The sequence below is a fragment of the Episyrphus balteatus genome, chromosome 3, assembly GCF_945859705.1.
Source record: "Episyrphus balteatus chromosome 3, idEpiBalt1.1, whole genome shotgun sequence".
NCBI lineage: Eukaryota > Metazoa > Arthropoda > Insecta > Diptera > Syrphidae > Episyrphus > Episyrphus balteatus.
In genome coordinates this window covers 73,731,852-73,749,409 of record NC_079136.1, presented here as the reverse complement: position 1 = coordinate 73,749,409, position 17,558 = coordinate 73,731,852, and the positions used below count along the sequence as shown (strand labels likewise).

Below are 17,558 nucleotides of genomic sequence, written 5' to 3'. Positions count from 1 at the left end.
CACTCCTTTTCATCAGAATAGGTACACAACTTTTCAAATGCTCAGTGTTCGTTTTCGTATTTGAAATTGAAAAACTTTTCCGTACAGCTCTTTGCAAACCCTAATAAAATTTAACCTTGCGCAGTTTGCCACTAGGTTTGAAAAAAATGTTTGACTTTGTCCACTACAGCTTTTAGCACTTCAATTTTGCAATAACTTCACCTTTTATAGGGCAAAATCCCGCACCAACTGGTTTAGTACTGTTTTAAATTTCTCTGTCGTTATGAACTGAATGAATAAAAAATTATGACATTCTCTACGCAATGTAATTTCCTTTAATATCATATTTGTTGATACATAAGTATTTTTATTATTAAATTATATTGTGAATTTAACCTGAAATAGAGAAGACAAATTCATAACTATCATCTTGGGATAAAATTTAAGGGTAAAACAATGTTCAATTCGAAGGGGGTGGTGGAGGTGGAGGATGTACAAGTCCGGGCACTCCTGGTGGCAATGCCGGGGGCGGGGCACATGGAGGTGGTGGTGGAGCAGCACCTGGCGGTGGTGGTGGCAAATAACCACCCCCTCCGCCCTGACCCCATCCGAATGGTGGCATAATGCCTGGAGGCGGTGGAGCACCCCAAGATGGAAGCGGCGTATTCGATGTTCCTGGTGGGGGAGGCAAAAGTGATGGCATTGGACCGGTACCCGGAGGAGGTGGAGGAAGTGGAGTGCTTCCAGGAATTGGAGGATTTCCAGTTTCACCACCTGGTGGTGGAGGTTGTATTGGTGGTATCCATGGCATCATTGGTGGTGGTGGTGGGGGAACAGGCGGTAGAGGCTGGGACACTGGAGGGGGCTGCATCAAGGGTGGAAGAGGCATAGAGCCATTTGTAATCCACGATGGTGGAGGAGCCATCGGAGGCGGTTGCACTTGTGGTTGAGACATCATTGGTGGTGGTGCAGCAATAGCTTTGGGTTGAGATGGCTTGGTATCGAAAAGACTATAACCTCGATTCAAATGTGCTTGGGCCAATGGATCCGACGCACTTTTTTGTTGTGGTGGCGGACCCTCACCAAGCTCAGCCATCAAGCTCATATATTCTTCATCGATTTTAGCTTGAGAATCATCGGATGGTGGTCCACCTTGTCCTGGGCGCTTACTTCTACAATCTTTGGATATATGACCAGCTCCTCCACACGAAGAACACACAATACTATTTGTGACGTTCGGTTTGTCTGGACAAAGCCAACTTTTATGTTCGGTTGAACCACAATTTGTGCACCGAGGGCAATCAGTTTCACGCAAAGTACCATTAAGTTGTGCCAACTCACGTAATTGCATCCGACGAAGATCATTGTGCCCCTCTGGAACCTCAATTCCCTGGCGTATTACGTCTTTAATTTTATCAACTGCTTTTTTAACTGCCTCAGGATTTGAAGCAGTTATAAATGCATGCAAAGGTTCATCTTCACCAGGCAAAGGTTGGCCGTCTTTTCTTCCAACTTTACCCTCCTTAACAGATCCTTTTCCACGAATAATGATCTTGGCACCCGTTTCCTTTTCCATTGCTTTGAGTGTGTTACCACGCGGACCAATCAGAAGGCCAACAAAATTGATATCTGGGTGCTGTTCTTGTGGTATAAGTACCTTATCACTTACTCGAATGACTGGTGGCCTAAAAGGGAAAAAAAAAACAAAAGTAGTAAAAAATTAAACGAAATTGTTTGATACTGCTTAACATACTTGTAATCAGCCGGCGGTTTAAAGTCTGGATTGACGCTCTGCATACGCATTATAAGTTGATGACGCTGTTCTTCCAAACGTTTTCGAAAACGAAATTCTCTGGTATTCAACCGTTTGCCATCAGAACTGTAAATAGGTTCGGGCGATGGAGATCTGGGGAGCAAACAAAAAAAGGATTTTGAGTCAAAACAGTCGAGAAAGTCATACCAAGTCTGCCGATGACGTCAACTACACTTGGCGTGACGTCATCTAACAATTGATATGACATTTGTATGTTCTCTTAAGTCTAAAATTATTTCGAAAGAAAAAAATATTAAAAACGATGTGCTCTATTAAGAAGTACCAAGTTTATGCTGAAAGAAGTTTAGTTTCCATTAAGATTAGCATTATTTGTGAAAAATAATATTAAAAGAAAATTTTTGTTATTGATTAAAATTAATTCTTGGTACAAGAAATTCGTGTCAACCGTGGCAGTTGAATTATGGCTGTTGAATTCCTGTTTTGCCATTATGGTACTCAAATTTCCCATTCGTATTGTGCCGTATAAAAGAAAGAATTTGTTCTGCGCTATGTTTCATTCTGCTATTTGTTCAGTTGTACTTAGGAGTTATGATGGTGGTATGATCTGGAATAAAAATGATGGAAACCAGTCCTTAATATTCATTTATGAAAAGTCTAAATTTTGAGCCTTTGTAAATTTCACGATATAGACTGAAAATTGTATTTATATTATTCTGATTCCTTGAAAAACTGATATGAAGCCTAATTGCAAACCTTAAGACACATACATATTTCATGCTCAAAAACTAACTTATTAGTAAATGTCTTTGTCCGTTTCCACAGAAAAAATATTCGAAATACAAAACTTGTAAAATCATAAATTTCCAAATCACTATTTGCAATACAAAACCAAAAGGTGTAAATAATATTGAATATTTTGTTAACAGAGGATTTAAAATTGATTCGTCAAGTATTTGAAATGAAATGAACAAACATGAATCGAAGTGTACATAAATTTGTACATCTAATTATAAAATAGGTACATAAGTTTCAACAAAATTAGGAGAATGTAATTTTATTTGTTCGTCTCTTACATCGTATTTATTCGGTTCTTTGTTTGATTTTAAGATAATTGATACTATCACTATCTATCAAAATATGCTTAATTTAGCACTTTGTTTAAAGCAACATTAACATTATTTATTAAGTATGTTAACATACTTAATAATTAATTTAAAATCAATTGATCAAATTCTTTATAATTAACATTATTTAATTTTGTAGCTCTAAACTTAGGACTAGTACGACTCGGTTGCACGTTTTTGCTCTTTCAGTTCAAAGTAGATACCAGTTCAAAATATTTAATTTTGGCTGCAGGTGGACACACCGAGCAGCGAACGTGATGACGGAAACCATTTGGATTTCTACATCATCATAATATTAGTTTTTATTAAAACTTCGAACTTTTAGTTGACACAAAACATATTTGCCCTAGAGAACAAGTGAATTTGAGTTAACCCCAAAAAATACTATAGTTTTTAAGTAAATATTTACTTTTTAAAGATATTCAATTTTTTTTAGAATCAATGAATTCATTGAGCAAACAGTACTTATCGCCAAACTGTTGAATAGTATTTTTTCGGAAATTATTTCGAATAATTTCTTGACAATTCTGCACTAATTGGGTCATCAAGTTAGGTTGCTTATGACCGCCATTTCTACCTACCTACCTTAAAAACGACTTAGTTATCGGTCAACTGCTTATAAGCCAATTCTAAGTTGAGAAGTAAGATGTATGTTTTATTGCCATTAATTTTGTTACTAAATTCGGGTCCATTACTAAGGACCAATAATATTAAAACTGAAATTTTAAGATCTCGTTTTTTCTTTAAATCTCACTTTAAGAAGTATTAAGAAAGCGGGCATTTACTACCTTAAATCACTTTTGAGTTCTAAGAAATTTCGATTTCTAAAGAGTTTTCGAGGACCTGGGGTCGAACTACGGCATACGTTCGTTAACGTATGGTTGCTATGTGTCCCTATCTTCTTCTACGAATTAAATGGAGAGAGCAATAAACAAAACGTTAACGTATGATCGTAATCGTGTGAGGTAATTCGACCCCTGGCTTATGTTTTTCCAAATATTTCAAAATGTTTCGGAATCCCATGGAAGGAGGAAATTTAATTTTTTTTTCCATTACAATATATTGTTTCTTAAGCCAAATGCATTTTTAACATTGGTCAAAATGTTTTTTAATACAAACAAAATTCGGTCGCTTTAGGTCCGGCCGGTAGAATTTGCAGTAACTTAAGTAAAATTGCGGTCAAAAAATCTTGAAAAAAAGTAACCCGAAAATTTGATTATTTTTTTTTTTCATAAAGAATTATATCTGGCAGGAGCGAACGGTTTACAGTAATGCGACTGGTGTCAAATCCAAGTTCAAGGATATTGATTAAAAACTGTGAGGGGTTACTGAGAATTTCACTTATGAATTTCGTATAATAACACTGGTTTACAGCCAAAATGGACACTAAATACCACTATTTTGTCTAAGATATTTTGACCTCAGGGACGGAAATCTATTAAAAAAAATTAGTATGGATAGGTTTTCGTGATAAAAATTTTCAGTTTTTTTGTCGTTTTTTTCCAAGATAAAAAAATTCGACTTCTTTTGTTACTTTCGAGTTTTTGTCTATGACTTGAAAACCAAGCCGAATTTGAAAATTTTGTTCAGTATTATAGTAGAAAATTAAATTTTCTATCGTTATGCATCCTTTTAAAATGTTTAAATTTTTGATGTTTTTACTGTAAATTTGTATGCTTTGAGCATTTATAGTCATTGAACACGTGAAGAAAAAAAGAAAATACTTTATTTTGTCATGATGGTCAATAAAATTTAATGTGACTATAATTGGATTGAATATGGACTTCCAAATCTCCTGTTTTTTCGGTTTATTTGAACTATTTTTCATTACTTCACAAGCACTATTTATTGGTTATATTGTTGTTAGTTTCTCCCTACATCTAAAGATTAAAAGATTATTAAAAGATCGATGAAATGGGATTGTATTCGACACGGACGTGTATAAAAATTTAAAATCACTATGGAAGGTATACATTGCAGATTAAAGTTTGAGGTTTCAAACAGAAACAGTTTTTTAAAATGAACTTCGAAGTTTGCGAAAACTCATGACAATATCAAACATACTTTGTTCCCCCGAGTTGATAAAATGGATGCCAACAATATAGGCATTTTAGTTTTTACGATTATTATAAATTCATAGAGCTTTTTATAACAAAGAATTAGTTATTGAATCCATAGTACTGAACAAGTTCTTTTAAATTCCTCGCTGAAATAAATTATACGAGCATTAAAAATTTACTTAAAAAAATACTTTGTATATAATATTACGACACTTTGTGGGTACTGCTTTTCTAAACCATTACGTCGTCCTTCAATAGCGCATTATTAAAGGGAGTCCATTTGTCACCACGTCAGTCAAGCCCAAATAATAAAAGCACACACCAGCAGCTGCAGATAATAAGAATAAGATGATAATTATTCAAACCTTTCTTCTGGAGTTTGTGGTATTCCCAATTCTCCGGTCCTTAGTTTTCGGCTTATCTCTTCGATTTGTAGTTGAACTGTAAGAAATTTTGGTTAAAAAGAAAGAAAATCGAGGCAAGCCTCGATGTTAGTGGAGTACTATTTTCTAAAAGCAAAAAAATTATTATTAGGTAATTATCATTAATATAATTTGATTATAATTCTTTCTTTTTTTCAATTTTTGGGCAGAGATGAGATTGAAGATTACTATCATTATTTTTTTTTATCTCGTTTCAAATTTCATGAGACTGCAACAAGAATTTTATTACTTTAAAGTAATTCAACTGGTGTAGATACTTACATACTTCACACTTCAAAACAAATAAACAAAAAACCATTAATAATAAAAAAATTAAGATTATGATTTGATAAAATTGCACAAAAATACAAGTTGGTACACTTTATTGTAGGGCCCTTTATACGGTTTGCTGAAAATATTTTTCATTAGTTTAACTTAATAATGATTTATTAAGTTGCTCTGTCACGCGGATCTCTACTATCGAATCTGAGTGGAGGAGGAATAAATTTTTAGTTAATTAATTTACAGTAAAATTTTGTGTATAAACTAGAGAATGTTTCTGTTATGTTTTTAGTTAGTTTCTTTTTTTTTATTACGTTAGTTTAAACTTTCATAATAAGAATCTGGACATCTTACTGCCTTGTTTTTGGGGGGCTTTAATCGGATCATTCCTATGAAAAAATTGATTTGGATTAGCAATTGGTTTACATTACATAAAATCAATTAAACTAGAAACATTAGTGGAACTTATGTCCCCTGTCTGATTTTGTTTCTCTTTTTGTTTTGCTTCCCTGAATTTCACTGGATGATTTCCTCTTGGTAAGCGGGACCTAAGATGAATTTGTTTTTGTTTCGATTTTGTTTTTGGTTATAATTTTGGTTTATGTGTACACAAAATATAATTAAGTATCCCTTTTAAACTTAAAATTAAACCTAAAGTTAATTTTTTTTTATCAAGAATATTTTAATTTACCTAAATATGCTTCCTGCTGTGTCGGATCCAAAGTTGATGGCAAAATTGTAGGCATTCCTGGGATAAAGGTTTTGTCATTTTCGGTTCCTCCCCAACGTGATTTTCTTTTTTGTTTTTTACTTCCATCCACTGAAATGATAAAAATTTATTAAAAATTAAATAATAACAATATTAACATATATTCAAAAACTTTTTTGTCTTAAAAGTATTTATATAATAATTTTTTAATGAATATTTTTAAAACTATTTAAACTAAATCTTTAACTCAAAAAATATTAACTATATTGGGCTGGTATTTCACTTACTACATATAATTCGATTCAGCAACTACACAACTAACAATTTGGAAGAGAAACGTGGCAAACAAATTCGCTGTTAAAAATCGATTTTAAAACCAGATTTTCGATTGGCTGTCTGTATTTCAGTGAAAATGACCGTACTATAATAAAATGAATGGTATGCGAAAGCTAAATTATTCTAGTTTTACGATTTTAGTACAAAATATTTTCTTAATGGCATAATCGCACAATCCTTAGAAGTATCACAAAAACATTTAATGAACTTTCCTCCATTAGCAAGTGGTAAATTTTTTTTTATGATTATTGTTTTTAAAAAGGCTATTTACGGATTTTTAGACAATTTACAATTTATTTCAGAAATATGGACGGTGAAATTAAAATGAGCCTTATGTAAGCTTAATTTACCCGAAATGAATCTTCAAAATTAGAAATTTATTTATTTTCCGTTTTGTACTAATTTTTTGTTTTATCATAAAAGGATTATTTTTCACTCAGATACTGCCTATCGAAAATCAGTAAAAAAAAAATCACGTTTTTTTTTTTGTTTCTATAATATTTGGGCTAGTCTACCGCCAGGTTTGCGACTTATAGGACAATTTCACTCAAACCGGGAACCGGCCAATCGGCTTAGTAAGACGTTTCCTGGGAACACATTCTTATTAAAACGAATGTAAAAAAAAAAAAAACGATTTACCGGTTGGTCGTTTCCCGGCTTCTTTTATATAAAAACATGTAGTTTTGGAAACAAACCTAGACAAAATAAACTAAAGAATTTCAAAAATACATTTTTTACCATTTTTTCTACTTTGGTATCGGTTTTTGGATTTTAAATTATTGTATTTAAACAAAATCTATTTACAAAACTAAAGATGTATTTTTTATGAAAATCAATCGAAAATTGATTGAGTTGAAAACTAGCACAAAAATGCTAAATTCCAAAACTTCGTTGTTTGAACAAAACGAAGATTGATTGGGGACAATCGATAGTGACTGTGTTTCTGGGTTTGAAAAAAGCGTTTGAAACGATTTGCCTATTACATTACGAATTGCGATTATATAGCGTACCATCGTGAATGGAAATGGTTTGAATTTTATCTTACCAATTATAGTGGTCAAAGAACTAGAGTGAATGGTGTAACAGCTGAATCAAAAGAAAACAGTTTCTTTTGTAATAATTCTTTTAAAAATAAGAAATGTTATGTCATTGCTTCTGTAAGTTGGATCGATTAGTGGAAGTATCGTGTTAATTTTATAGAATGAATTGTAAATAAACTCTAATAATTCACTTTGTTCAAAAACACTCTGCTTTTGTAAATCACATCTTCATTGTAAATTTGAATTTTATTGAAATTAAAACGTATAGATTTTTCTATCACTTTCTGTTCGAATATATCGAAGTACACTTGTTTCCTTTTAAATAAGTATTTTCCTTTCGAAAGATTTTCTCTAAGCTTTTCATCAGGTTATGGGCCTAGGTCTCGCAGATTTTGTTTAAACGTTTTAATTGAATTAATTTATATAAAAAAAAAAACGAGAATATGGCTTCAAATGTTGTATCGTTAGAAAAGCTGAAGGGGCGAGAAAATTACGATGTATGGAAGATTGCGGCCAAATCCTATTTGGTAATTAAAGGACTTTGGAGTTGCTTCGAGGCAAATTTGGAAGCCACAGCAACTGAGGCACAAAAAGCCACCGACCTGAAGGCGAAGTCTGAATTAATTTTGTTGCTTGAATGGTAAAATTATTCATACATAGCGGACTCTTCTACGGCTAAAAGTGCATGGGATAGCCTTACGAATGCATTTGAAGATACTGGTCTCTGTAGGAAGGTGGATTTGCTGAAGCAACTGGTTCAATTAAGACTGAACGAGTGTGAATCCATGGAAGACTACGTGAACAAGATGGTGATGACTTCAATAAAGGTAAGGAAGGCAGGTTTGAATATAGACGACGAGATTGTGGCGTCGTTGATGTTGGCGGGATTGCCAGAAGATTTCAAGCCACTAGTGATGGCTGTTGAAAATTCAACCAAGTTGTTAACTAGCGATGCTGTGAAGACTCTTCTACTACAGCAAGTCAAATACGATGCCAAGTCATCTGGAAATGCAATGTACGTTAAACCGAAGTTCAATTTCAAGAAAAACAAGTCACAATCAAAATTCAGGTGTCACAACTGTGGTGAAATCGGTCACTTCGCAAGGCAGTGTCAGAATAAGAAGAAATTTGGCAACACGTCAAACGATATTGCTATGTTTTCATCGTTTTTAGCAAAAAAAAGAAGTCTCAGGAGATGCCTGGTACATAGATTCAGGGGCATCGGCACACATGACGAAATCGAAGTCATTAGCTGTGTTTTGTTGGTATTTCTATCCGTATCCGCAGTTGCCGTATACATGCATTACAAAAACAACACGCAGCTGCCGATAGGATTAGAAACTAAACCAAGCTGCGGGTAGAATTTTGAGGAGGTATGCAAGTTTACGTATTCCTTTCTCTTGGTGCGTGCATATAAATTTTTGTTCAATGTTGATTTTTTGGAAATCCTAATGCGGATAGAAATGCCAAAAAAACACGCCTATTGTTGAAGAATTTAAGACCATCAGAGCATAGAGAGATTGTTGTTGCAAATAATGCAAAATTGCCAGTGAACTGTGTGGGTGATGTTAGTTTGACTCTTGTGGATGGTATGAAAAAATCAAGTGCCACGATATATGATGTCCAATACGTTCCAAATTTATGCGGAAATCTGATTTCTGTTAGCCAATTAGTCAAAAATGGGAAAACAGTTCGATTTGAAAAGCAATGCTGTAAAATTTTCAATGAACATAATGAAATGATAGCATCGGCGTCGTTGGTTAACTGTATGTACCGATTAAATTGTATTTTACCTAAACCACTTTTAAATTATTCCATCGCATTGAGTGCTCAGGACGAAACTCAATTACGGCATCGTCGAATGGGGCATATCTGTGAAGACAATTTAATAAAATTGAAGACAGCGGTTAATGGTGTATCGTTTGATGCAAAGATGGATGAAAAGTGTGTTGTATGCATTAAAGGAAAGCAAACAAGAGAACCATTTAAGTCGATTGGTACCCGTGCGAATGCTCCTTTAGAGCTGGTCCATTCAGATGTTTGCGGACCGTTGCCAGTGAAATCCTGTTCTGGGAACAGATACTTTGTAACATTTGTGGATGACTTCTCCCGAAAACTATTTCTTTATCCACTGAAGCAAAAATCTGATGTATTCGACACGTTTTTAACATTTAAAGCTCTGGTAGAAAACCAATGTGGAAGAAAAATTAAAGTTTTTCGGAGTGATAACGGCACGGAGTACTGCAATTCAAAGTTTGAACGATATTTGTCTGGATGTGGCATTCAACATCAAAAATCGGCCCCGTATACACCGCAACAGAATGGGGTTGCAGAGCGGATAAACCGAACCATTATAGAACGAGTGCGTTGCATGTTGTTTGATGCCAATCTTGATAAACGTTTTTGGGCTGAAGCGGCATCGACAGCAGCATATATATTGAATCGAGTTCCCTGCAGAGGTGAAAAAGAAAAGACTCCCGAAGAATTATGGTCGAACATAAAACCAGATTTGAAAATGTTGCGAGTGTTTGGATGTAAAGCGATGGTGCACATTCCAGGTGAAAAACGGAAGAAGCTTGATTCAAAATCAGCTGAATGTGTATTTTTTGGCTACAGTACCGAATCAAAAGCTTATCGTTTGTACAATATGAAAACACAAAAGATTATTGTGAGTCGTGATGTTGTCTTCTTTGAGAATTGCCGAAATGAAAAATCAACTGATGAAAACCAAAATGTGAACAGCCCTTTTGTTTCGATTTTTGAAGAACATACTGAACATGATTCGAATTCTGAGACTGTTTCCCTGTCTGAACATCAAGAAGTAGAAACGGAGAGTAGTTCTTTTGAAACTGAAGCTCAAATTGTTGAAACCGAGAGTAGTTCTTACGAAACAGACGAAGGCGACGCCAATTCCATAAGCCCAGAGTCAACTAGCATTGAAGATGAAATACAAGCTGAATTGAATCCGGCCGAAAAAGATGAGGTTGTTTTGCGAAGATCCAATCGTGTGCGGAATTCGAATCCAAGATATGAAACAGGTTTTAGTGCTATATTTGAAAATACTGATCCAGAGACTGTGGAAGATGCTTTGGCACGTCCTGACAGAGCTATGTGGCAAGAAGCAATGAATGTTGAATTTGAAGCTCTTCAGTCTAATAAAACATGGGATTTGATGGATCAGCCGAAAACGAAGCACCCCATTAAATGCAAGTGGATATTCAAAACGAAACGAGGAGTGGATGGTGAAATTTTAAGCTACAAGGCCCGTTTGGTAGTAAAAGGCTGTTCTCAAAAACAAGGCATTGACTATCAAGAAACTTTTTCGCCTGTAGCTAGATATTCATCGATTCGTTTTTTCATCGATTCGTTTCGAAATAGGCAAGCTGGAACTATTTCAATTGATCAGTCCCAATATATATGCGAAATATTAAAACGATTTAGAATGTTTGATTGCAACCCAGTATCAACACCTTTGGATTTGAATCAAAAGATATCCCTGAAAATGTCTCCAACTACAGAAGAAGAAAAGCTAAAGGTGTCTAAGGTACCTTACATGGAAGCTGTTGGGTCCTTGCTTTTCGCCGCTCAAACAACACGCCCAGATATAAGCTATGCTGTTAATTTGTTGAGCAGGTACAGCACCAACCCAGGGAAAGCACATTGGACAGCCATAAAGCGAGTCTTTCGGTACTTGAAAGGCACAATCAACAAAAACCTTACCTACCATAAAACAGCTAAAGAGGTTCAAGGATTTTGCGATGCCGACTGGGCAAGTGACGTCGACCAGCGTAAGTCAACAACAGGCTACGTTTTTATGATGCAAGGAGCAGCAATTTCCTGGTCTTCAAAGCGACAACCGACAGTTGCACTTTCAACAACTGAGTCGGAATTTATGGCTATGGTTGCAGCTATACAAGAGTCAGTATGGCTCAAACGTTTAGAAGCCGAATTGTTTCCAAATTGCTCTAAAGAAATGAATCTTTTTTGTGACAACAAAAGCGCAATTCAACTTGCTAAGAACAACCAATATTCAGCTAGAACCAAACATGTTGAAACAAAAACCAAATTCGTTCGTGAGAAAATTCAAGATGGAAATATCAACTTAACTTATATTTCAACTGCAGAAATGTTAGCCGACATTTTTACTAAAGCTTTGCCATCAACAAAACATACAGCAGATGTCAAACGCTTGGGTTTATCTAAATAAATTTTAATATCATGTTAATTATTCATTCAGGGAAAGTGTTAATTTTATAGAATGTATTGTAAATAAACTCTAATAATTCACTTTGTTCAAAAACACTCTGCTTTTGTAAATCACATCTTCATTGTAAATTTGAATTTTATTGAAATTAAAACGTATAGATTTTTCTATCACTTTCTGTTCGAATATATCGAAGTACACGTGTTTCCTTTTAAATAAGTATTTTCCTTTCGAAAGATTTTCTCTAAGCTTTTCATCATATCGGCAGTGCAAACCAATTGTTTAAAAACAATAAGTAGTACCCAAAGCTCAATTTTCTACGATGACATTAACTAAATACATGCTTCAATAATAATTTACTAAATAGTGTAAATAGTGAAACTAATGTAGGTACATACTTTGAAGAAAAAATTGTGCGAATTTATTAAAACTGATATAACCTAGTGAAAATGAATACTCTTAAGAACATGATTTTATGAATTATTAACAATTTAAGGTCGTATGTTTAACCGTTGCCTGACTTCAGACAACTGTTTAAATTTGAAAATGTATTCAAAAATTTTGTTATAAATGCCAAACTTAGACACAAGAGTATATTGTCTTTACCGTGAATAATGTGTTATTTATTTCTATTCGACATCGAGATCATAACAGCGCCGAGAAAAAGGAAGAAGAAGATTTCTATTAAATGAAGCATAAACCTACATTTTGAAAAATATTCACCCTTATTACAGGCCTTGTCGTAATAGATTGGCAACACGAATCCCGAACATAAGTATCATAAGTCTGGTCGTACCAAAACTATTTGCTACGAAATTCGGAGTTCGGGAAAAATTATATCATTAGACCCGAATGAATAGGAAGTTTGACATATCAGGGCATGCATTAGCTTATGGAGATTCATAAAATTAATAATTATAAATTATTTCATTTCAATTCAATTTTTGAAAATTATGATTTGTAGAGAATACCTTTTTTCTTGTGGACAAGGAAATAGCACACATTGCGAAAATCATAAAAATAATCATTTCTAAGCGAAAATTCATACAATTTCCAATAAATTCAATACTACTAAGTTAGTAACTTGTAAGTAGACCACGGTTTTTCAGAGTTCCTTGGCACCTCTTTGGTAAACTTTCAACTAACGTCTGGTATCCACTTTGTGGAGTACAATACCACGCTTCTTTGATGCTGGCCCAAAGATCGTTTAAATTTTTGAATTTTGTTTTCCCAAGCTTAACCTTGACATCAATTTATAAATTTTCTATGGGGTTAAGATCGTGAATTTGAGATGGCTAGGTGCAAACATCGATTTTTTGGTCCGAAAGCCTATCTTGTACTAATTTTGATGCATGTTTGGGTCATTGTCATGTACGAATATCTAATTAACTGGCGAGAAATATGGTTCTTTGGTATTCTAATGTAATAATAAGAAAAAAGAATTTATCAATTCTGCAATCCACCTAACCAATGGGTCCTTACCATGCCAGGAAAATGTACCCCAGACCATCAAATCCTCCTAGTTTCATCGTCTTGAGATAATATTTTGGCTTGTCCTTTTTACATTTAGGGCGATGGACAAATGTTTTGTCATCGGTTCCAATGCGGTTTACCTTTATTTCATCACTCTAAAAGACTCTCATTCAAAACTGAATGTTTTTATTCAGATGTTTTTTAGCTAATGTAAGGTGTTCTTTGATGTGTCTTTTTGTATCATTGGATTTTTCTTGCTTACCCGTCTATACAACTCAGCATCATTAAGTATCCCTTCTTAAAAGTCAGCTTGACACTTTTTTCACCGAATTCTATATTTACTTCGGGCAAAATCGTGCGAGATGACTTAAAAGGCCCACATTTGCGTTTCTTTGTGATCGCTCTATCCACTTGTATGGAAGTTTTGCGGTAAAGAAGTTAACGCAATTTAATTTACGAGCTTAAATTTCTATTTGCTCTTTCTAAATAAATGGCTTTATCCATCATTTATTCGATAAATTTTGAGTTTAAGCTAATTGAGAAGGATTTTTCCCTTGACTATGAAGATCGAAAGTAATTCTCCCTTTTTTCGCAGTTTAATGATTTTTTCTGCCAATTTTTTATCCAAAAATACTTGTTAATTAAATAGTAGCAATAAAATAAATGCATTTTCGTTTACAACTTTTGAACGCGGAAGAAAAATTTAACGGTTAGGTAAACAAATGTGTGCTATTTCTGTGTCCACTATCGAAAGGGACAGGAAAAGCATTATATTGCTAGTGCAAATAAATATAGAAAATAACGGTACTTTTAAGATTTTTTTATCTCCATCACTTTAATTCGACAATATACCAAAAAAAAAAAATTTAAAAAAGCATTCCTAATATCTAAAATTCGATTCGCATGATTTTTCTCAATAGTGTGCTATTTCTCTGTCCATGGCTGTATTTATATCGACCATGTCTATACAACATCTCCCACGTGTGCAGAGCACATTGAATAAGAAGTCGAACGCTTAAACCACTCGGCCACCTCGTCTTGTTTTTGCGAGGTGACAGTGTGTTATAAGAATTTGACCTTTTCTAGCTGACGCCGAAAGCTCGAATAATATATTTATATATGTGGGAATTCCTATTTTGATTTCGTTCGGGGCTTATGATGATAGTTTGTTTGTATTCGTAGCGGAAATTTACGTTCGGCACTTTGCTGCGAGGGACTCTGTAAAAGGGGTGATTGTCTGTTCAGACAAAAATCTAATAAATACGAGTGCAATGTAGGTATATTTAAAAGTTTTTAACTTATCTAGTTTCGTAAATTACCTTAATCATGTGTTAGGAACTAATTAAGTCCAACCTTATTTATAAGATGGGTACTGATACTCATGGCTTTGGAAGGATGGTATGCAAAAACTTTATTATATTTAAGTATTCAACTACCTAGGGTTTTTGTTAACATAAGGTTAATATCTTAGCCTCGACATCATTTTGAAAATTTAAGAATGACTATTTTTATATTTATTTGGCCACTGTATCTATTAACATTTATTATAAAAAATATAAAATCAAAAATAATATGTTGTCTATTCAACAGTTGCAAACACATTCACTCGATACTTACTTGAATGTTCCGAAGGTCCATTACTCAACGAGTCATTACTGTTTGTACAACTAAACAGGGCTGCAAAATTTTTAGTTGAAGTCGTGCTATTCATTAGCTCTTGAATAGTCTGAGTCAAGTCAAATCTGGATTCTCTGGTTTCTTCTTTAATCGAGTCCATTTTGGAGACTCTGTCATAGCGATCACGATCACGATCACTCGTGCTACCGCGATCTCTTCGGTCACGATGACTACCTCTATCATCACGTTCTCTATCAAAACGTCGACTGCTTCCGCGATCGCGACTCCGACTCCTTGATTTGCTAGAGTGCCTGCGATTCCGACTACGACTCCTTTTGCGACCGTAGTCACGATCACGCTCACGATCGTATGTTTTCGATCGGCTTCTTCGTTTTTCAAGATCCTGCTCACGTTCTTTCTCCCGTTCACGATCCTTATCGCGTTCACGTCCACGATCGCGATCACGATCACGTTCCCTCTCGCGATCCCTTTCGCGATCTCGTTCGTAACGTTCACGCTCACGCTCGCGATCACGTTGACGCTCTCTTTCCCTTTCTTTGTCTTTTTCAGCTTTTCTCCGACGTTCACGTTCAGAATCACGATCGCGACTTTCTCGATGGCGTTCCCGGTCGCCATCGCGATCGTGACTGCTGTGGTGGTCACGTTCGAGTTCTCGGTTACGTTCTCGGTCTTTATCACGACTTCTGCTACGGTCCCTGAAATTTTTTTAAGTTTATATGTCAAGTTTACTAATTATTCAAAACATTTACATACCTTCGTTTTTTATCTTTATCACGATCTCTTCCTCGATCTTTTTCACGTTCACGGTCTACCGACTTGGAACGTGAGACCGATTTTTTAGATCTTTTATAGTCTTGATCGTCTTCTTTTAAGATTTCGTTCATTTTTATTTTAGTTCACTATAAACTTTACAATCTCTTGCTTTGTAATATTAACAAATAATATTTTATTTTTCTATTGCAAATTCGTATTTCTTACGTACCAAACTACGTTTTTTCTTGCTTGTGAAAAAAAAATGGCTGACTACAATTTTTTTTGACAGGGACATCATGTCAGAAAGGGTTAGTTTGGAAAATGATTCAGATGATTGGATGAACGCATTCAAAGAGAAAGTCATTAAACTAAAGGGATGAGCACATCAGAAGCATGGTATAAAGCATAAACAAAAAATACCAAGACTGGAAACTTTCGTACGTCTTTCCCCCCAAAACCCTATTGTGTACAGTGCTGTCTGTGAATATATGTGATTGCCACCACGTTGGTAAATGACGTTAACACGCACACATTTATAGATTCACGACATTAACCACACATCGGACACGAACACAACGATAGGTTCACGACATTCACCACACCTCGCAGCTTGTAGGCAAACGTCAGTTGACCGCCGAGTTTCCAGTCTTGGTATTTTTTGTTTATGGTATAAAGAGTCAAGGTATGATCATTAGTCACCATTTTAGGGATAGCGGTTGTTAGTACAAAAACCAAGCAAAAAAATCGAAACCGGTTTAAACCGGCCGGTTTTTCCCATCCCTACACCATTTTACAAAATGGAGTAATAAGTTGTTGACGTTTAATTTGGCAAAGTCAAAAGCAATGACAATTTCCAAGAAAATTTTTTTAACAACAACAATTTCAATAGGTGTGTTTTTTATTACCACCGGTCTTAACTGGACAAAAAAAAACGCATCGGGGCTTAACCTGAAATCTTGGCAGCACTGTATATTGAATGTTCCGAAAACAGCAGACACAACAAAAATTTAGAATTGTCATATTTTTCGCTTTCGTCTTTTTCTTGTATTTTTCATGTATGTTTGACAAATATAAAAATATATGTTAGCAAAACTAGTTAAATACATTTGGTCCTTTCAAACGTCAGTTTTCACGTTTGTAAACAAATTCTAAACAATTTATAAAGAAATTAGTTTGGTAGCACAGATTTAAAACTGTTCAAAAAGTTAAGCCCAGAGAAATCTCCGGGCTAAACAACTAAGCCCAAGGGGCTAAGGTGTTGTTGTATTTAACATGTAAATTGCTTAGCCCAGACTGCGTTTTTTTTGTCCAGTTAAGACCGGTTGTAATAAAAAACACACCTAATATGGCAGCTGTAAAAAACTTAGGAAGCCATCTTTTTTTCATTCATCTGACAGTTCTCTATACAGACTTTTTTCTAATGATCATACCTTATCTTTTTATACCATACATCAGAAAGGCATGCGGAAGCAGTACGAGTAATTTTTATTGTTTAAACCCTACTAACAATTTTGCTTCTATAATGCTTTACAGAAGCAACAATTGCATCTGTAAAGCTTTATAGAACCAAAATTGTTTGTCGGGTAGCCTGGGTACGCAGATCGAGCGATAATTTGTATGGGACCTAAAATTTAGGCCTAGTACGTAGCTGAAGTGGAACGAAAAATTTTCAAGTCACCAAAGTCAACAACGAAAATGCTAACGAAAAAAATATCATCGAGTGTATTCTGTCAAAGTCCAAAAAAAAGAAATTCAAAATTAATT

The 17,558-nt window shown here is 34.6% G+C and overlaps 1 protein-coding gene across 1 annotated transcript; it reads right to left on the bottom strand.

Annotated features, from left to right (window-relative positions):
* Positions 1-283: 283 nt before the first annotated feature.
* On the bottom strand, positions 284-16,065 carry LOC129913781 (splicing factor 1). The gene is made up of 6 exons (XM_055992633.1): positions 15,795-16,065; positions 15,021-15,736; positions 6,333-6,461; positions 5,303-5,378; positions 1,733-1,885; positions 284-1,664 (listed from the first exon to the last, which is right to left on the bottom strand). Exons 1-6 carry the CDS (start codon positions 15,923-15,925, stop codon positions 440-442), a joined length of 2,430 nt encoding a protein of 809 aa, XP_055848608.1. The 5' UTR covers positions 15,926-16,065; the 3' UTR covers positions 284-439.
* Positions 16,066-17,558: the final 1,493 nt, after the last annotated feature.